Source organism: Pinus tabuliformis, chromosome 4_2 (genome assembly GCF_031772625.1).
Source record: "Pinus tabuliformis cultivar Carrire ecotype Pingquan chromosome 4_2, CPIR1, whole genome shotgun sequence".
Taxonomy (NCBI): domain Eukaryota; kingdom Viridiplantae; phylum Streptophyta; class Pinopsida; order Pinales; family Pinaceae; genus Pinus; species Pinus tabuliformis.
Genome location: NC_142304.1, coordinates 880,450,201 through 880,471,669, shown reverse-complemented (window position 1 = coordinate 880,471,669; position 21,469 = coordinate 880,450,201). Strand labels below are relative to the sequence as shown.

Genomic DNA, 21,469 nt, shown 5'->3' with positions numbered 1-21,469 from the left:
GAAACTCTGAAAACCATTAAGTCTGTTGGATTTTGAAACTTGGAGGGATTGTTTTAGGAGGGAAATATCCCCTAGTTTCCCTCAAAACCGCTCAAAAAAACCAAAAACAGCTCACATGGGGTCCGTAATCGAGTTGGCAATAAACCGATCGATTTATGACGGAACCAGCTAGTTTATGGAAAAATTGCACGATTCTGTTATTAGTCGATTAACTTATGGCCAATTAATGCCAAAACCCTAGCCCATAGGGATAAAAACTAGTTTTTCTTCTGGTTAGGTACCACCACCTAATGAACTGGTTGGTTTGACTGGTTTACGATTCGAACTGGCCAGTTTTGAATACTATGCCTAGGAGAGAACTTTTCACCTATTTTGGACTACCAACTCCTACAAATTGGCTTGATGATGATAATATGCCAACTCCTACAGATTAGCTTGATGATGATAATATGCCAACTCTTCCACCATCTACACCAGTCACTACATCTCTCACCATCCGACATTCCTCTTGGATGAAGGTGGGCTACCACTCAACAGGTGCTTGAATCATTTTGCAATTGGGTGCTTTTACTTAAAGTTATGGGCATTTATTATGGATAAAGGGGTGATCTGGATGATTGCCCGATCTTGATTGTTGACCTGTTCTCTCACCTTACCAATGGGGTTAATTTTTAGCCTTGATCCAATGGGACCTCCCTTAGGGCCTTAGGGTTATAGGAGGGGCACTACTTGGAAAATATGGATTGAAATAGCATGTTCACTCTCCCTTACACAATACTTAAATTCCATATCACATTATAAACCTTTTATACCATCTCCATTCTTTGGGCCCAGCTTGTCATTGGCTCATTGGGATTTGGTACCTTCTTATCCACATCATTGAGTAGGGCTAGAGAACTGTTAGAAAATCAAAAGGTAGAATGATTTTCTTATCTTGATAATTACTTGTGGTTTCTTAGCAATCTTTATTAACTTCTTTTATGTCTTCTTTTATCTTCTTATCATCAAGCAACTACCAAAACATGAACATGAAGATCAAGGACACAAGATGTAAGCTCTCAATCAGGGCAAAACCCCTATTCTAGTGGAAAACCCAAAATTCTCCTCTTCCTTTAGAACCAAATCAAATGAGACAACCAAGACCTTTGACCAAGACAAAAGACTTCTCCAATCCACCAAGTCAGCCTCCAAAATAGTTAGCCAAACTTCAGAAGTCTACTCAAGTCAAACTGCTTCAATACTGCATCAAACTCAAATTTTGGCCCTACTACATCAAGAATTTCGGCCTTACTACAAACTTGCAACTTCGGCCCTCCTGCAACTCCTAAAATCTCGCGCATGTGCGCAAAATCAAGAGAAAAACAAGCTCCTTCCCTTCGCTAGGGATTCTTTGTACTATTCCTACATGGCACAGACACGCTGATCAGGTGCTGCCCCTTTCTTGCAAAGAAAAGGGTGGTGTACTGCATGGGTAGTTGACCAGTAGAGGTCAACAGTAAGATAGTCTTCCAACCATCAAATGAGATCTTCCATGTCATCATCTGATCTTCCAACCTTCATTAAGTACCATCATTAAGTGTAATCCTTCACATCACAAGGTTGTATACTGGCACTTAGGATGCACATGATTGGCACTTGGCAACATCATAGTTAATTCAACTACTTGACATCTTCATTGATGTTATACTAGTCAACCAACCACCAAGAGTTATGGCATCATCGTCTGGAACCAGGCATCACAAGAATATTGACATCTCAGTCAATGCCATATTGACATCAATGACAATCTTGATTAACAAAGTGTAACAAAAAGCATGCACTAGAAAATAGCAAAGAAATTATAAAACAACACAAGTCACAAACACCCAACACAATTTCAGAACATCAGCTAAGCCATTTTATTAAAATTTGGAATATGTTGGAGTACAATAGCAAGGAATAAGTGCACCTGGGCTTGCATAAGCAAGTTGAAGCAAACCCAAGTGAGATAGATGTCTCCAGTGAGTGGAAACTTCGACCGAGATGGCCTCGCCACTAAACCAGGATAATAGTGGTTGTCGCTGTTAGTTTTGGTACATCGAAAGTGCTCTAGTCTTGAAAATTAGTGGAGGGGCTAAGGCACATGAGTTCTAAAGAACCCAGAAACATTTCGCGAAATTCCACTCGGATTGTATTTTATTAAAATAATTAATATTTTTAATGGGGTTCCTAAGTCTAAACTTAGGAAAATTAAAATATTAATAGGTATTAATCAAAATATGAGTGAGAATGATCTAGAAGGCGGACCAAGTCATGCTTTAATCTTAAACGTTGATTAGAGACTTAATCTCAGTCCTTGAAGTCTCAAGGAGGAAAGTATAAGAAGGCGGCTTGGGGTTCATTTAGAAACACACACGGAGAGAACGAATTGATCAAGAATTCTATTCCTAAGGTAGGGTTTGCTAAGGATTTTGAATTAAGTGATCATTCTGCAGCAGAGGGGCAGTGAGAATCCGGGAGGAGGACTTTTCCAGAGAATCCAAATAGAGAGACGAAGAAAACCAACTGAGCAAAAAAGTTGCCTGTCACTCAGAATTCGGGAACTGCTGGTACAGCCAGGAAAGATGACGTAGAGATCAGAAGTCGGAACTATCGGGAGCAATAGGAACTATCGGGAACAACTGGAACTACCGGGAACAACCTGAACTGTTGGGAACTGCCGGAATAGTATAGAAAGCTGACGCAGAGGGCAGAAACCAGAACTACCGGGAACAGCCGAAACTGTCGGGAACTGCCGGAACAACTGAGAAAACTAACACAGAGGGCAGAAGTCGAAACTGTCGGGAACAACCGGAACTGTCGGAACAGTCGGGAAAGTTGACGCAGAAATCGTTGGGGTTAGCCATTCTTGTGCCGGATCAGCCGGAATTATGTCGGGTGAAGTGAGGTAAAACCCACTAAGATTCTCTACTAGTATTTTCTCTGTAAAGGATTGCTAGATGAGCATCCTAGATTGTATTCAAATATTTCTACTGCATAATAATAAAACCCTCAGATTTGTTGCCTCGGTCTTCCCGCATTGGGTTTTTCAGGGACTATTGTGTCCAAAAATAAGTGTGTCCTATGTATCTTGTTCTTTTCTCTGTTTTCTGTTTCACGAGATCAAATATTTAATTAGAGTAGGCTGCAGAATTAATTTGCTTCAGTATTCAGAAGAATAACTTGATTAATGTAATTTAAAAATCAAGTAGGTGAAGTAGATTCAGATTTGTTGCAGTAGGGGTTCCTTCGAGTGTGGGAATTTTCACATGGTATCAGAGGGTTGATTTTGAAACAAGAAGAACAAATCAAGCGCTGAACAGTGAGGCAGAAAGTTACACTTGGCAGCAGTTCGAATCACCTTGGAGGGATTGCGCAATTCTTGTCAAGAAGCTGATTCGAGGAAATCTCTCTCTAAGTTAGTCGACAGAGGTACGATTTTCAAATCGTGAGCTTACAAAGACAAAGGGAGTGATGCAGTGCCTTAGCACAGTGCTAGAAGGGCGCAGTTTCTGTCGAGGTAGAAATCCGCTAGAAAAGAACGAAGACGCATAGTAGGGGAATTTTCTCCTCAGAGAACTTTCCGCCAGAAAGTTTGAATTTCTCACTTGCTGGGCAGTTGTGCTAAGCAGTGACTAGAGGAGTCAGTTCAACAGTTGGGTGAGATGGCATCACATGGGCTCAAATATCAGGACAAGCTGGACGGAGCCTCCAACTATGTCATATGGAAGACCGGAATCTTAGTTGTTCTGAAAGAATACGATCTCAAGGCCCACGTCAAAAGTGTTGTCGTTGTTCCTGTTGACAACGATCAGAAGAAGAAATAAAAGGTCGAGCAGGGGAAGGCAAAGAGGTTGATTCTCGATGGAGTTCGAGATCATGTGGTCTCACACTTGCAGGGAAAGGATACAGCGCAGGAGATGTGGGAAGCCTTGTCTTCTCTGTATGAAGGCTCTTCCGAACAGCGGAAGATGTATTTGGAGCAGAAGTTGCAGCGAACTTTGATGCAGAAGGGAGAAGTAGTGAACCTCTGTATTCAACGTCTTCAAGACACTAGAAACCAGCTTGTTGCAGTGGGGTACACTCCTCAGCCAATCGCGATGTTGAGGATAGCCCTGAATGGAGTCTCGGATGAATGGCTAGTTTTCTTCCAAAGCATATTGGGCAGCGAAAAACTACCTTCATGGGAGGAGATGTGGGCATCTCTTCAACAGGAGGAGTTAAGGAGGGACCTAGTGAAGGTCAACCTCAGTGGCAGTAGTGGGTGTGGCTCAAAGACGAAGGAGGAGGAGGAAAATGCAACTCTAACATCGAAGGGATAGCAGAAGAAGAAGTAGAAGGAGGACATTTCGAAGGTGAAATATTTTAGATGTGGCGAGTTGGGTCACTTTGCCTCTCAGTATACTTTGAAGCAAAAGGATAAGGACGAGAAGCATGATCCTAAGGTTGCAACCGCAAATATTGACAAGGAAGAGTATGCCATGAGTGCCCACGCATCTCCAAGAGGGAGATGGGGCGATATTGAGGTGTAGTCAGGAGGTCTACATGTGGGCAGGATCCTTGAGGAGTCCACCTCCTGGATCAATTCCTTGCTACGGGAGCCCAAGATTCAGCAGTAGCGAGATGGACTTAGTGTCAGACGAAGTAGTGGATTGTTTGGAGGACAGATGCAGTAGCTTGGGACCAAATACTGATCAGTGCAGAGCAAGGTTGGCAGCAGTGCACTTGGCACAGTGCAGGAGTCAGTCGCAGATCCAGAGAGTCAGAATCAGCAGCAGTCAAATTCCAACATTCACTATATTACGTTGAATACAGTTAAGTTCAACTAATTTTGGATGTTATTTAGTTGCTTCTCTCAGCAACTAAGTTGCAGTACGGATCCAGTGCTAACAGCATAGCATATGCAACATTAGAGAGGGAGATGTAGTACAAATGCAACAATGGCAGTCACAGTGTCATGGGAAACAGTACAGTAGTTGCAAGAGTACAGTAGTAGGAGCAGCACAGTGTTGCTGGCAGCAGCAGTGCAGAAAGGAGGTGCTTCAGAAAAAGAGTAGCATGCAGGTGGACATTGTTGCTAGAGCACTTTCCTTGCTAAGAGGGAGTGTTTGTTTTTGGTAGCATCGGAAGTGCACTAGCCTTCAAAATTGGTAGAGAGGCTAAGGCACATGACTTCTAAAGAACCCAGAAACTGTTTGGTGAAATTCCACTCGGATTGTATTTTATTAAAATAATTAATATTTTTAATGGGGTTCTTAAGTCTAAACTTCGGAAAATTAAAATATTAATGGGTATTGTTGTCACACAGATTGTCTCGACAACGCTCGGACCGGGGGTTGTCACCCTGATCCCCGATCTCTCCGTTTAAGCCGTCTCCCTGAAGCAGGCTAAGGGGGGTAGACCCTATGGGAAAAAGGAAGACCAACTGGGAACTAGCCGATTCGAGAGAGACAGTAAGGAAATCGAATACTCGATTAAGGCTCAAGATTTATAATTTGATAAAAAATGATTAATCTCAGTGCCTTATGGAGTCAATGAAAACCAAGTAATGAATTAGTTGTTGTTGCTTATGAAGTAATTTAACAATTGCTTGAAAATATTTACAAAATATCCAACATGTAACGAGCATTATATAATCCAAGCAATGATTAATTTCACTAGATGCAGGATATTCAAAAGAAGCACAGAGCTCTAGCAATTAAATTTCAAAGATCAAATGCTTTAAATAACCATAAAATTTAAAAGCTAAACAGTTACCACTTTCATATCGCTAATCTTTAGATAAAACTTAAGCGCGTTTGACTATATAAAAATGACAAACATTAATCCCACATTAAAATTTTTAGCCTTAGCGGAAAAGATACACCAAAAGTGACAAATTCTTGAATATGCCAAGACTAAATGTGACAAAATTATTTTTATTTTTAATGATTAAAATCAAAATCATAAAATAAAAACTAAATTCTCAAAAAAAACAAAACAAAACTTTTTATGATTTTTATATATTTTTTTAATTTTTTGTTATTTTTTTATGATATAAAATTCTAGATTTAAAATTAAAATATAACAAAACTAAAAATAAAATCTAATCTAAACTAAAGCCTAATCAAAAACCTAAATGGAACTTTTTATGCCTTTTCTATATTTTCTTTATTTTTTATATTTTTTGATATTATTTTTAAAATCAAAATTTAAACAAAACTAAACTAAACCTAAATAAATCTAAAATCTAAATAAAAATTCAAATCTAAAACCTAAATCAAATCTAAATTTTTATTTTATTTTTTTTATGAAGTCCTAAGTTAAATTCATAAACTATTAAATATATATATATATATATATATATATATAACCTAACTAAAAAAAACAAAAAATGAAAATCGATATATATCTAAACTAAGACAGAAATCTAATTCTAAAATCTAAATACACTAACCCTAATCTAAACCATGAAATAGCAATAACCCTAACCAAGCATAAAATCTAACCAAACATAAAATCGACACATAAGAAAAATTGAAGTGTATGCATTTGGTGTTTGCAAAGTTGGTCAAGCGTGAAGAGTTTGACGGCGGGGAACATGGGCTCGATGCAATGAGAAGCAGCATAGATCTGGAGATGGCGTGAGGCAGAAAGGATGGAGCTACGATGCAGATGGAGTGAGGGTTTAGTGAGCGGTTTGTTTTGCAGGTGGGCAGTGACGGCGAAATGGCAGCTAGGCGCTGGAATGGAATAGAGGAATGGTTGCGTGGTGCAAAATTCCGCTTTAATCTAGTATTTGCAGGTGCAAGTCGACAAGAGGGCAGGCAACAGATGGAGTGAAGAGGCAGTGAGTGAAGGTGAACAGCATGCAGGGAGTTGTGGCAGCGCTTGAGGAGCAGTGCAGATGAAGCTGCGTGAGGGTGGACGTGGAGATGGCTGGAAACACAAGTTAGAGCTGCATGTAGCTTGAGGATGGCAACGTTTTGTGGCAGAAGTATGGTGTTGCGGATAAATGGAATACGCGGGTAGAGGGACATGAGGGGTACGGAAGGGCAGCGTGGAGAGCTTGAGGAAGAGGACACAGGAATGGCATCAACGTGATGGGTATGCAATGTCAGAGATATGCATAGAAGGAAAAATATGTGGAGGAGAAAAAGGGTTGTGGGAGGCTAAGGAGCGAAGCTTCCAGGTTTGATGTCAGCGATGAGGAATAACGAAATGAAAGGAGGTTGCCTTGAGGGAGCAGTAGATGCAGATAGACAACGAGGGCAGCCGGACAGCAAAATGGAATGAAAGCCGGCAGAAGCATGGGAATGAAGCAACTCGATCGATAGCGTGGATACAACTGTGTGGAAGGGAGTTGCAACGATGGTGGTGAGTATGAGTGCTATGAAGAAAAAATGTGTGGGGCAAAATGCCGCTTTGATCTGGTTTTTGCAGGTGTGAAGTGCGGCTAGCAGGGAGCTGGATGAAAGGAATGGCCGCGCGGATTTGCCGAGAAGAAAAACGCAGAGGGAGAAAATATTGCCAGTGGGAAAAAACTACGTCCAGCATTAGGTAAGAAACACAGATTTGATGGGTGTCGGGAGCAGTTTGAGTTTTACACAGTTCACCCAAAATTTTCGAAATGTTCTTGCAGAAATGAAACCCCAAGTAGCAGAAATGTACACCTGCAAAACTGGCTCCGAGGCCAAATCTTACCCTCCAGGGCCTAGATCTGGCTTCCAGATGGAAGCTCACCTATAGATCTGCACCCTGTAATGATGAAAACAAACACCCAGAAACGAGATATGCAAGAAACAAAACCAGAAAAAACCTAAAACCAACTAAATAATTACAATATTCACAGTTTAAAGGCTCTAAATAGCCAGATTTGTCAGTATGCCACAGAAATATTTTCAAAATCTTAAGTTCGATATGAGGTGCTTCAAAAAACCCTTCATGCATCCGCAACAGAAATTCTAATGATAAACCCGGGATCAAAACCAACTAGGCTCTTCAGAAAAGGCAATCCGGGAGTTGGCTTATTTAGCCAAGAACTTCCCCGAATGCCTGGTAAACTCAAAATCAAGGATTTCCTGCGCAGTTGAATTCAACCATTAACAAAGAGGTAGAAAACGATACTAAAATCCAGATCTAATGGAGATACCTGCCATCATATTCAAAAATTTAACTACCATTCAAACCCTAGCGACTAAACAAGATGCCTGTGTCTAAAATCACTCTTCATAAAGCTATCATCAATGGCTAAAATTAAAATCATGCACAGAAATAAAACATCTTACAGCATTCCCAGAAGAATAACACCAGCGAGATTTCAACCCCAAAGTCTTTCTTTATTGCACATGAAAAATGACTACAAGAGAAATTTCTTTAGCACAAGACTCACAGATTGAATGATCTCAAATGACCCTTGACACCCTATTTAAAGAAAAAAATCCCAATGGCTAGTTCGAGTGATCCATGTCAAAGTGATCTCGACCGTCAATGAGAATCAAAATCTCTTTTAATCTCATCCGTCGAAAATTTTAAATGAATTTTAATATATTAAAATATTAAAATTTTGCATTTATTTCCTCAAAACTTTGACTTATTATTATTTTATTTTTATTTTTTATTTATTATTTATTTTATATTATTCAATTATTTTTTTTAAAGGGACCCTCGAACTTAGCCTTTGGAAAAAACACCTAGGACCTAGGACTTATGAGGGGATAGAACATTTTCTAACCATCAAGACACTTTACATCATGATTTTTACATGTCAAGGGGGGAAAACCCATTTGACATAGACCCTCATAGACCACCCAGTGCTGTGACACAAATATAATCTAGCAGATTAAGCAATTTGTAATAACCTAACCAAATAGTTAGGATTATTTCCAAATTACTTTTACATAGACTCGAAGCACACTAGGATTCCCCTAAGATTCTAATGACAAAATCCATTCTGACTTTGGGGTTAGGCTGAAGGAAAACTCTGCTGACCATGGGTCGGTGAGACAAAAAACCTTCCAGAACGTAGATCATCACTAGAAGATTAGGTTTACCTAGGCAAATACATACATGACACAGATCTGCCAAGATTAGTTACAATTTACACATGCAGACTAGGTCTACAACATAACATGATCGAGCTGATGATGACATTCGAATGGCACAGACACGTTGATCAGGTGTTATCCCTTTTGCAATAAAAAGGGGGTGTACTGCTATGGGTAGTTGACACGTAGTGGTCAACAGGTATTAATCAAAATATGGGAGAGAATGATCTAGAAGGCGGATCAAGTCATGTTTTAATCTTAGCCGTTGATTAGAGAATTAATCTTGGTCGTTCAAGTCTCAACAAGGAAAGTATAAGGAGGCAGCTTCGAGTTCATTTAGAAACACACACGGAGAGAACGAATTGATCAAGAATTTGATTCCTAGGGCAGGGTTGTTAAGGATTTTGAATTAAGTGATCACTCTGCAACAGAGGGGCAGTGAGAATCCGGGAGAAGGACTTTCCAAAGAATACAGACAGAGAGGCGGAGAGAGTCGACAGAGTAGAAAAGTTGCCTGTCACGCAAAATCCGGGAACTACCGGAACAGCGAAGAAAGCTAACGCAGAGGGTAGACATCGGAACTGCCGAAAACAACCAGAACCATCGGGACCTGCTGGAACAACTGACACAAAGGGTAGAAGCCGGAACTACTGGGAACACCCGAAACTGTCAGGATCTGCCGGAACCATCGGGAAAGTTGATGCAGAGGGCAGAAGAGGTGACGCAGAAATAACCGAGGTTAGCCAGTCTTGTGCTAGATCAGCTAGAATTATCTGAGTAAAGTGAGGTAAAACTCACTCAGATTCTCTGGTAGTATTTTCTCTGAAAGGATTGCTAGATGAGCATCCTAGATTTGTATTCAAATATTTCCCCTGCATAATAATAAAACCCTCAAAGTTGTTGCATCGGTTTTCTCGCATTAGGGTTTTTCAAGGACTATTGTGTCCAAAAATAAGTGTGTCCTGTGTATCTTGTTTTTTGCTCTGTTTTTTGTTTCATGAGATCAAATATTTAATTGGTGTAGGCTACAGAAGTAATTTGCTTCAGTATTCAGAAGAATAACTTGATTAATGTGATTTAAAAATCAAGTAGGTGAAGTAGATTCAGATTTGCTGGTTCCTTCGAGTGTAGGAATTTTCACAGTTGCTGCTAGAGAATAGCTCAACTCTCCCACTGGAATGTCTGGATTGGTTTGAAATTATTGTTGTAGCCTCCTCTTAGTTTTCCCCACAAGACCCAGAAAGGAATTGGTCTCAATCCTTCACACCGGAAAACCCACAAAATGGTGCAAATTACCAGCTGAGTAGTAAAACGCATTGCTAAGCAAAAAGTGATTTCTGCTTTGAATACTACCCAGAAAATTTTGCAAATTTATCTGCGACCTCTCCTCCAAATACCCATAAAAACCCAGAAAGCATTGGGCTTAGTACCAACCTCCCAAATTTACCCCCAATTAAAGTGAGCTCCTCCACCAGCTAGGAAATTCGTACCACCCAGAAATCTGCTACAAATGCCCTCCAAATTTTGTTGATCAACCCTCCTAGGAATCCCCCTTATGCCCCCTAGCACAACTCACCCCCAACTCCCAAGCTAACCTCAACAATGAATGTTGCTCCTCTAGTGATTGTGCATGCCCTCAGTCAGCCACTTCTATGCATGCCCAAGAAGAGCATTTCACCCTTAAGTAATGCCACCCAATCAGCCTGTAAGTCACCTGCAAAAATGTTCCTAATACTCAAGAAATGGACCTCTAATTTCCTGGAACAATCTTTGCCCTACATCTCTCTCCTCCCAACAGTGTGTGGTCTTTTCCAGCATCCAGTCTACTCGAGGATAGCTCAAATTCACCTATAGAATCCCTCTGATATAGCCTCAAATGTATAGCAAGGCTCTCCTAGGGTGGCACTCGAAGTCCACTGAATAAGGAGTTGAGATTACCATGCAAAAATCTCGTGTGCTAAACAGCACTCTGTTGACCCAGCTAAGCAGCTTGAGAAAACAATGGTTTAGCTATCAAATGAGCAAAAAGTCCCCAAAATGAGAACCTCCACCTCTATTTATCTTGGTGCCCCCTTCATCCTCCATGTGGGCCCCCACAAGTCAAGTTCCCTCCTCTCTCTCTTCCCACAAATTCGAACTCTCATATGGGGTACAAATTCCCTTTGGAGTGGCCCCCACATTCCACTTGCACTTTGATTTATTCCCCTTTCTATTGTTTGGGAGCCTTCCTTCCTCAAAAAGTCAAGTGGGTTTCTCCTAACCCATCATTCCTAAGTTTTAATGCCACAACATCTCCCGATTGCCAAAAGTGCAAAATAGAAATTCTTCTCAAAAAAATTAATTAATTTGGGATTTTACAATCCTCCCCACCAAAAATTGTTTCTCCTCAAGCAATGGTTGAACAAGCACCCTCTCAATCATGTGACCCAAACCGTCACTACAATCAATATCGGGGTCCCAAATGTGCCACTGAGTCATCCCTTATCTTGCACTATCCTGCCTTGGGAAACTCCCTCAGTACCAGGATCCCAAGCCATCCTGATCAATATGAGGCATCCCCGGCTCCACTCATTCTCTAGCTCGGCATGGGCACCAGACACCCTCTACATACCACCACTAAGTAGAGCATCATGTTGAATAAAGTGTAACTAAGTTCGATATTTACAAATGTAATTTTGATCTTTGTACTTGTCGAGAAAAAAAATTATTATTTTTGTAAATTATACAAATGAGTTTCTTGCTCATTTCATAGGTCTAGGAAAGTCAAAGGGTCAAAGTCATGTATAAGGAGCTCTTCTTGAGCCTGTGTAAATGTATTCTAGTCTAAAAGGTCCTCCAAGACAAACACAATCCTCCTGAAGACATCATCTAGCAAAACAATGTCGCCCTGCAAATGGATTAAAAGAAATGTCAGGTCGGCTCAAATAAAGTGTCACAACGATTCACTGCCATTTCGGCTTATTATGGAACCATAACACCTATAAATTCGTAGTTAGGGTCACCACATAGACAAGGAATTCGGACAAGCCTCTGTAATTGCAAAAGTGGGCAAAAGCTCTGAAATTTCTATAATCAACACAATGACATCTTCGCATTCCCTTTTGTAATCTCAGACAAGTAATGAGACACAAAAATTGTGAATGGAGATACAGCCGTTCAAGAGAAGGACAACTACAATATTTCGTATGATACAGTGCCTTCGGATCTCAGGTAAGTACAATAGTTGTGTTTCTCGGGTGGTGATCATGATCAATGTCTTTGGGTACAGTCTCAAAGCAGCATCACAGTGATGACAGTCTTGGCACATTGACAAGAATGAACTTGGTGCAAGGAGTGCACAGTCGTAGTCTCGATAAAGGAGGGAGAAGATCTTGGTCATCATTGTCACAAGAAGGATCTTGGTTATCCTATAATGACACTCTGTCTCATCATGTATTTTGGATGATGATGACCATGATCACAATGAAGACATTGCTTCAAGATCATAATCTTGATAATGATATTCGTACAACACTCCTATTGCAGCAGTAACGATGATGATCTCAGTTGAACAAGGAAGAGGATCGATGTCTTTGTTGATTTGGGGTAGCATCAGATGTGCTCTAGCCACGAAAATTGGTGGAGAGGCTAAAGCACATGAGATCTCCAATACCCAGAAATGGTTTGGGCAGATTCTAAACAGTTTGGGACATATTAAAATAATTAATATTTTTAATGAAGTCCCTAAGTCTAAACTTAGGGAAAATAAAATATTAATGTGAGTTAATATAAAACTGTGTTAGAATGGTCCAAAAGTCATGGATCAAGCCAGAGTTAATCTTAGACGTTGATTAGGGACTTAATATCGGTCATTGAATTGTCAATGAGAAAAGTATAAGAGGAGGCTTGAGGGTCACTTGGAGGACACACCAGGTTGATCAAGATTTCGATTTTCTGGGGCAGGGTTTGTTGAGGAATTCAAAAGAGTGATCAAAGTTGCAGCTGAGGGGCAGTGAATACAGAAGCAAAGAGGCAGAGAGGGTATAGGGAGAATCAGCGCAGACGCTGGGAGAGAGGGACGCAAAGCCAACCAGAGGCCACAAAGAGGCAGCCAGGGCCCACGCAGAGCCAGCCAAGAGCTGCACAATGCCTCAGAGAGCCAGCATGGGTGACACAGAGGCTCTAGAGGCTGACGCAGTGCCTCCAAAGGTTGACGCAGGGGTTATTGGGTTGACACTGGGCTGACGCTGGGCCAGGAAGGGTTGACACAGTCCCTGGAGGCAGACGTTGGGGTTTTCGTGGGGAAGATTGGCGCTGGGAGCTGTCAAAGTGTTTATCCGGGGTTTCAACCAGAACATCTGTCTCCGACTGAGAGGTACTACTGCCGAGTTTATTCTTTGTTGGGTGAGCCAGTTTTGGCACCCAGATTGTATTCAAAAACTGCATAATAATAAAACCCTCAGATAGCTGCACCAGCTTTCCCTCATTGGGATTTTCCGAGGACATTGGTCCAAAAACAACGGTGCCACTTGTGTGCTTGTTTTGTTTCCTTTAGTTGATGATCTGTAATGTGTTGAGCATGTACTTGTATTTATTTTCAGCATTTACATGGTAAATAACTTGTTAATTAATCAGAACAAGTAGGCATAAATAAATCAAAAAAGTACAAGAAGGGTTTCTAACAGATAGACTTAGAAATTCCAACAGTCTTGGTCTTGGAGTGGCCTAGTAGGTCAAGGGTCAAGATCTTGGTATTTGTCAATTGGAATCTCTATAAGAAGAATTGTGTGCGGGTTTTCCTCTCTAAGAGGGAGAGGTTTTGGTCCTGGCAAAAAACCAACATCTTGTTTTCTTGTTTCTTGTATTTTGGTAACTGTTTGATGAAGTAAGAAATACACACACTAATGATATCAAGATAAGATTGTGCTAATAAGCAAAAATTAAATACCTCACAAATAGTTATCATGCCAATAAGAATTGCATTAACTAATTGCCCTATATTCCTAAACATGATATCAAAGCTATGGTTACAGTCTAAGGAAGGGCAGAAAAGAGACTCTCAAGAATCAAGTGTCAAGCAGGGCATCAAAGTAAGTTGAAGTGTTTTGTCCAAGATTGAAGGATCAAGTCTACCTCAAGCAGTCTACAACTGCAAGAACTTGTGTCTCCACAGTAGACCCTCATCAAGATGTATACAAAGCAAGATAACTTAGAGGATCTCAAAATCAGGAAACAGGTTGAAACCCTAGCAGCAATCCTGATCTACAAAAGAAGGCAAAGCATATTGAAGGAGAAAAAGAATTGTCATCATCTTCAAGTTTATAAAAGATCATTTCCTTGAAGAAAATCATCGAAGAAAAGCAGCAAATCATCTTCATCAAAGGGAGCAACCTTTTCCATTGAAGAAAGGGTTTCCATCAAAGAGAAGATCATCCAAGAGGAAACTCCAAAACATTTTCTCCAACCAGCATCTAAGTGAACAAGTAGAAGAGTTCATCTTCACTTGTCAAGTAAGTATCTTTCATTTTTATAATCAAGTTTGGTTAATTGACTTCAAGATTGCAAGGAGATCTATGGATTGGATGGGTCATCAAAAGTCCTTGCATGAAGTAAGGAGAATTTTCATAATCCTCATATAGATAAAAAGAAGTCAGAATCAAGAAAAAGGGTCTCCTTTTGAATTCATGAGAAGGAACTCTTAAGGTCCTCTCATCCCTACATAGCAAGAAAGGAGACATAAAAGAGATATATAAAATGCTAGAAAATATAATCTCTGAAATGCAGTGAAGAAGGTCATATACCTAATTGAAGGTATCAAAGACTGAAGAAATATCTTCATGAGATCTCAATTAGGAGACCTGGGAGAGATGATAAGAAGACAATCATCATTAACTAAAGAGCGACATTTCCTATGCCTTTCACGGGATGTTTTGAATTATCTCCAAGAACAATTTCCAAGGTGGTTTCCTTCTCTATCAGATTATAGAGAGCTTCTTTGTAACCAGTGAAGTGCCTTGAGGCACCACTATCAATAAGCCAATTTCCCAGCGAGTCCAGGGGAGCACTAGTAGATAGAGCTGCTGGTACATAATATTCATCTTCAGTGTTAGATTCATACCTGGAATTTCTTGCCTTCTTGAAAGGTTGTCCTCTTCCTTGATTTCTAGCACTTCTTTTACCTCTACCATTTGACCTGCCATTCCTTTGATTGCCTTGAGAGGGATTTTGATCATCGTCCCGGTGTGAGTCCCTTTTATCAGGGCACTCCCTTGCATAGTGACCCGTTTTATTGCAATTGTAACATCGTCCTTTTCTTCCACCCTTTGGTCCAGCCTTTCCTTTGAATTTAGCCCCGAAATTGTTTCTTCTTTTAGTATGAGAAGAAAAGGCAGAGGGATGACCTTTAAGTATGGGCATTTCTTGCTCTTCCATCCTCGTTTCTTCTTGAATGCATCTGGCCATTAATTCCTCAAATCCAGGAATTACGTTATTGTTGAGAAGAGTAGTCCTGAAAAAAACCATTCAGATGGCAGTCCTCCAAGAGTTGTGAGTGTCATTTCCCCGTCAAGAATTACTTCCCCAATAGATAGGAGATCGTTCTTGATCTCGGTGATCCTTAAGAAATATGCTTACATACTCTCATCTTTGCCCTTCTTAATTTCCTTCAGCTTATTTCTAAGAAACAAGACTTGATTTCCATCATTAACTTTAAATAAACTCACCAGTCTATCGTAGATTTCCTTGGAGGTGTTTAGCTCGGAAACATAAGCCGCCAAGCGCTTGTCGATAGAATCCCGGATGATCTTCCTTGCTTTGACTTCTCCCTTGGTCCATTTGTTCCTAACAGCAGCGGATGTATTTGATGGAGGCTCAACAATCCTGCCTCTCACATGGTCCAACACTTCTTGCTCTTCTAATGTTAGATCAAGAGACATCTTCCATCCGTGATAGTCAGACTTCTCATGGATTTTGTCTTCAGCAGGGAAGTGTGTTGAGGACCCCATGATTTCTTTTTAAGATAGCCTTACCAACCTTCTCTTTGGTGATTGCTCTTGCTCTTGCTCTTGCTTGGACTTTATCTTCACCTCAGCTCTGATACCATGTTAAATTATGGTATGTTCTATGCTTAGAGCAGTTTATTTATTTTCTTCTTTTTAGCCACAGATTAGCAATCACATATAGATTAAGTAAAGTGCAGATAGAACATTAAATGATCAACAGAAAACAAGCCAAGACGAGACACAAGATGTGGCGGCTAGCCAGAGACAAACCCCAATGCGGGGAAACCCTTTGATCAAATCTTCTTTTATCTTCAATAGTTCAACAGAGAGAAATAGTACAAAATCTGACTTCTGTACTTTTATATCAGCAACAGCAAACCCTAGATCAGCAAAGTCAAACTTGGTCAAACTAGCTGAAATTGACCTCTAAAATACTTGGTCATTTCCGGTCAATTTGTCCTCAAACAGCTTGAAGAAACAGCTCTTGAACAGCCCCAAAAGTTCAGTCAATTTGTAGATTTCCGAAGTCAACTTGCAGCCCTAAACTAGGGCAGTCAACACCGGTCAAACTAGAGGTCAGATCACCTCAATTTTCGTGCCAAAAATTGCGGCCTGCCTAGGAGAGGCAACCACAACCAATACGCACTTCTAGAAAGTCAAAGTTTGGTCAACGCTGGTCAAAGAGATGACTTGTTGCCCTAGCGTCCTTCTTTTTGTGTCTGCCTTGCCCTAGGACGTCTTCTTTTCAGCCACATGTGTGAGAGAGAGAGAGGCTCCTTTTATGCGTAAGAGAGAGAGAGAGAGAGAAGATGAGTGAATTTAATTGTCCAAATGAGGAGAATGCTCCTTGTATTTATATGCAAACGTTGAGGTTGAATGGACATAACTGTTGGGCTTTTGAGCCTACATAAGTTTGTTGGCCGACCTTGACAATTTGTCCATAATCAAAATAAATTCATATCTCCATAAATACTTATCGGAATCGAATGATCTTTACATCAATCCTACACCTCTTGATGAGAGGAATCTAGGAAAAATATCAGAAGCCATAAATAAGGTGATCCACATGGAGTTTGGCCCTAGTTGCCAATTTTAACAGATATGCAAGCATGATGAAGGCAATCAACATCCAAAGGACCAAGAAAATTTGACTAAGAAATCTCCCAGAAAGATATGAAGACTCTGATGAAAGTCAGGAAAAGATGGAGACCCTTGCCAATAGATATACTTTGGAGATATGTCAACACGTATGCATGATGGTGATACCTACATGAATATGTCATGATGAAGAGCCATCTCGAAAGGTACGATTTGATTTAATGTTATGTTTTGATTTCTTTAGTAATGTCTGGATGAGTTCATGCAGGGCTACTGGAACAAGAATTGCAAGTACAAGTACAACCAACATTCATGTGGTGGATGGAAATTCCTGAAAGTAACATGATGAGGAAGAAGTAGCCATATGACGAAGGTTCCAGATATGTATCAAGAAGGCCACTTTCCATGAAGAAAGGAATAACATGACAAACCAAGAAGGAAAGTGATCGATGGACGGAGCCCCGCCAAGAAGTCCGAACAAAAGACTTCATGACATCAAAGAAGGAAGATCAAGCAGCTAAAGGACCCACTAAGAAGAAGTTGTTGATGAATGGACAAGTCCCTAACTAAGAGGGAGTCTGAATTAGATCACCCCTGATTACAAAGGAGTGACAATTGTATTTTTCTATTTCACATGTCATGCACTAGACCAGGACTAACAACTGTAAGTCTAGATGAAGGCCACGAATAGAAACGTAGACACATGATAGACACATCATTCTTGTCTTCACCTAAGAAGAAAGAATGGAGGGTTGGGTAATCACCTAGCATCTGATACTCTTTGAGGATGTGTAGGGCATCCAATATAAGAGTAAGAAAGAGGATTGATATTCTTTGAGGGTTGGGAACCCAAGATAAGAATATTCTTATAAGGTCATACTCAGTGAACACCCGAGCGGGTACGTACCTTTATAGACAATGATGAAGGTGTCTATAAATCATTGGTCTCGACTCTCGCCAGCATTGTAGCTCATGGCCTCGTGAAGAGATGGAGCTGTTAGTCAAGGCCTTGCACTATGACAATGTTCATTGATATGATGCTATACAAATGGGATTACCAATCCGATTCTTCTTATGAGAAATTCTTTAGATTGAGAATAACCAAGTACCATTGTAAATACCTCCCTAGTTAAAAGGGAGTGTTGAATAAAGTGTAACTAGGTTCAATATTCACAAATGTAATTTTGATCTTTGTACTTGTCAAGAAAAAGAAATATTATTTTTGTAAATATTAATTCCTATTTTTGGACCAAGAACATTTTATTGAATTTTTGATTGCTTGATTTATGGAGATTCCCTTCTTGGAAAGTGCACATTCCCTTTTTTAATATTTTTCACATGGAGATAAATATTTTTCTCTCATTTTTATTTTTTGACCAATTTCCGTCTAATTATTTAACCATCTTTTTGCCAGAAAACCAAAAATAAAAAATAATCATTTTTTACTCTAAATTAATTAATTTTCTGACTTGGGATTTTAATTTATTTTGGCCAAAAAAATTAATTAATTGATACTAAAGGGTATTAATAATTTTTTCCACCCTTACATATTTAAGCCATTGTGTCTAAATATGAGAGAACATGCACCAAAATATTTTTACATCAAGATATTACAATTAATTCAACTCTTGAAAGGAGAAAACACCTTTAGACATAGACCCTTAATAATTTACCCAATTCTACAACACAATATGATCTAGTAGACCAAGTGACTTGTAATAATAGGTTGTTACATAATTAAATAGTCATACTAGTCATTTACAATAAACTTGCAGAATTTGGGTTTACAATTATAATGAACTGACGAATGATGATGATGAATCCTGGATATTTGACTGCTAAAACATGATGGAATTCCTTTGCAAAAACGTCTACTGCTATAGGGTAGTTGACACAGAGTGGTCAACAGGCTCAAAGCTACATCAAGCAATAGTTGCAATGTAGATGTGTCTAAGGTATCTGTTGAGAAAGAAGGAAAAAGACAAATAAATGCAGAAACAAGAAAATAACAAAAATAGAGGTAAACCTAAATTTGTAAAAAAGTAGAGACTGACTCTTTGTAGAAGGGGAAAAAGAATTAGATCCTAATCTGCATTGTAATCGGAGGAGGTAACTGCATCCCCATCAACCACCAATTAAGAACCAATGCTAACCCTAATAATGCCTCTAGGAGAAAGACCTAGAGATTAAGAGGACCAGGTTGGACTATTCTGGCTGGAAGTCAATTTTACCCCACTGCAGTTCTACTAGCATCCAAGATCCACAGGTCCCGAGTAGAAGAGAGGAACAGAGAGATGGTCTCTATCTGAAAGATCTGAGCTGTGAATGAGAGGGGCAGTTGTCCCACTAAACCAAGTGCCAAAGCTAGTGTGTTTAACAACATCATGGCATATATGGAGGGTCACAAGGCACGTTGAGAAGTGGGCCACTGCCTAACTTATCTATTGTCACCAGTGCATATGTTGCAGTATCTGTTGGGCACTTGACATCTTCATAGAAATCGTTGAGCTTAAAGTGCTGGCACCCCTTTACCCACACAAATACAAACCAGAATGAAGTCAAATTGCAATGGAAAATAGGCACAACTATATTATATTCATAAATGTCCTGTATGTTCCTCATCTAAGTTTCTCTCAGAAAGAACTTTTCAATATACAGCAAATAGCAACTTTCTCATCAATAAGCTTAAACTTTATAAGGGATGTCTAAATCATTACAGAATGTTTTGGGTAAAATCATCAATGTAATTTGACATTTTTATTAATATAAATGTTCTATTTTAAACTAGAAAAACAATCACGTCCTATATTAGCTTTCCATAGCAAAGTACCTTTTGGATATCAAAGCCTCTGTTGCTTATGGCAACAGTGAAGTCTGATCCGCCAACACTTGCTGGTGGGATCTCCATAATTTGCCTAGCACTCATGCTGAAACATTTTTACAAAGTCATTCAAATGTATATATCATCATTACTTAAGAAACTGAACTTTAGAGCAAACAACAATAAGGCCATACAAAACAACTATAGTCGAGCTATACAAGTGAAAATCTTTCTGATTTACAATGGTAGATACACCATGTGTAAGCAATATACCTGCAGCACCGCTGATAAGTCTGAGATGTTTTAGACTCCAAAACATATAAGTAAGAACCAGCAAGGGCTAGCCAACAAGATTGCCACTCGGCAACAGAATTACCAATTCCCTGTAATAAACTCTATGAGATTTTAGTAGAATAAAAACAGATACGCCATCTGTTGAAAGCTGGTCACTGAGACAATAAAAAGGTACAAAAATAGAAAAGTCAGGGACAGAACATACCCCCCAAAAGAGAACCCTAGCATCCCCTTCCATATCTGCAGGATGCCAAGATGTATGCCCCATTCTTGAATTTGTTCCATCTAATCCATCCTTTATTGCATCTCTCTCATTAAATATTGCAAGGAGATTCATGATCCTACTATATCTTGAAGGCGAAAAGTGGAAGCCAAGGTTTGGCACTTGAATTACAACTCGTGTAGCAGGGTACTTTGGATGTGGAAGTTTAATCTGGAAGGCTAAACTAGATAAGTCAACAGAGACATGAACCAAATAAACCTCAGACAAAATGCTTTGAGATCGCATCCACAAGTAGTTACCTGGTCAATAACAGCTAACATGCCACATTTGTCAAGGACAGGGAACAATTTTGACTGATTCTTTGATGTAGGAGGTACCTCAGACTTAGTCATTATACATGCAGAATCCAAATAGTCATGTTTAACCTCTGTCCATTCAAAGCTTCCATCCAAGAAAAAGGCAGTAGTGTCTCTTCCTGATATGTAAAACCGTGAGTAAATACTTGGCATTTGAGGATGAACTTCACCTTCCTGCAGGAAAGTATACATATTGTAGTAAATAGACAATTCCAAAACCACAGAAGACTACTACTATTTCTTGATGGGCATGATACTGACATTCACTGTACGCAATGTAAAACGACCAAAATCTACTAGAAGCTGACTGCAACATCCAGAACATTCTGCCCTCTGAAACGGTACTCTCAGTTTTGGAGCATCCAAATCAATGTCAAGAGAAAACCTGCATAAAAATTCAATAGGATATTATATGTAATCATCACAAACCAGTTTGAGTTTAGACTTCTTAATTTTTTAAATAACTTATAAAAAATCTGGTAAGGCAAAAGAAGATATAACGTTTTGATTGCATAATATCCAGAATGCCTGTACAACCAAAATATGAGTCAAAATCATTTTCTTGCATGTCTTCTATGAATTAGAATTGAAATGGATATTAAGTTCTGAACTTAGCAACCAACAATTAGTTCCAAGCAGATTACGACATATCA

The 21,469-nt window shown here is 39.6% G+C and overlaps 1 protein-coding gene across 3 annotated transcripts in view; it reads right to left on the bottom strand.

Annotated features, from left to right (window-relative positions):
* The window catches only part of LOC149172507 (calcium-dependent lipid-binding family protein), a 473,345-nt gene that overhangs the window by 287,776 nt on the left and 164,100 nt on the right, over positions 1-21,469 (bottom strand). For all 3 annotated transcript variants that reach the window (XM_089424336.1, XM_089424337.1, XM_089424338.1), the window contains 5 exons: positions 21,078-21,201; positions 20,760-20,990; positions 20,443-20,670; positions 20,217-20,326; positions 19,953-20,049 (listed from right to left, as the gene is read on the bottom strand). In XM_089424336.1, coding sequence (XP_089280462.1) covers positions 19,953-20,049; positions 20,217-20,326; positions 20,443-20,670; positions 20,760-20,990; positions 21,078-21,201 — 790 coding nt within the window. The remainder of the gene's footprint in view (positions 1-19,952; positions 20,050-20,216; positions 20,327-20,442; positions 20,671-20,759; positions 20,991-21,077; positions 21,202-21,469) is intronic.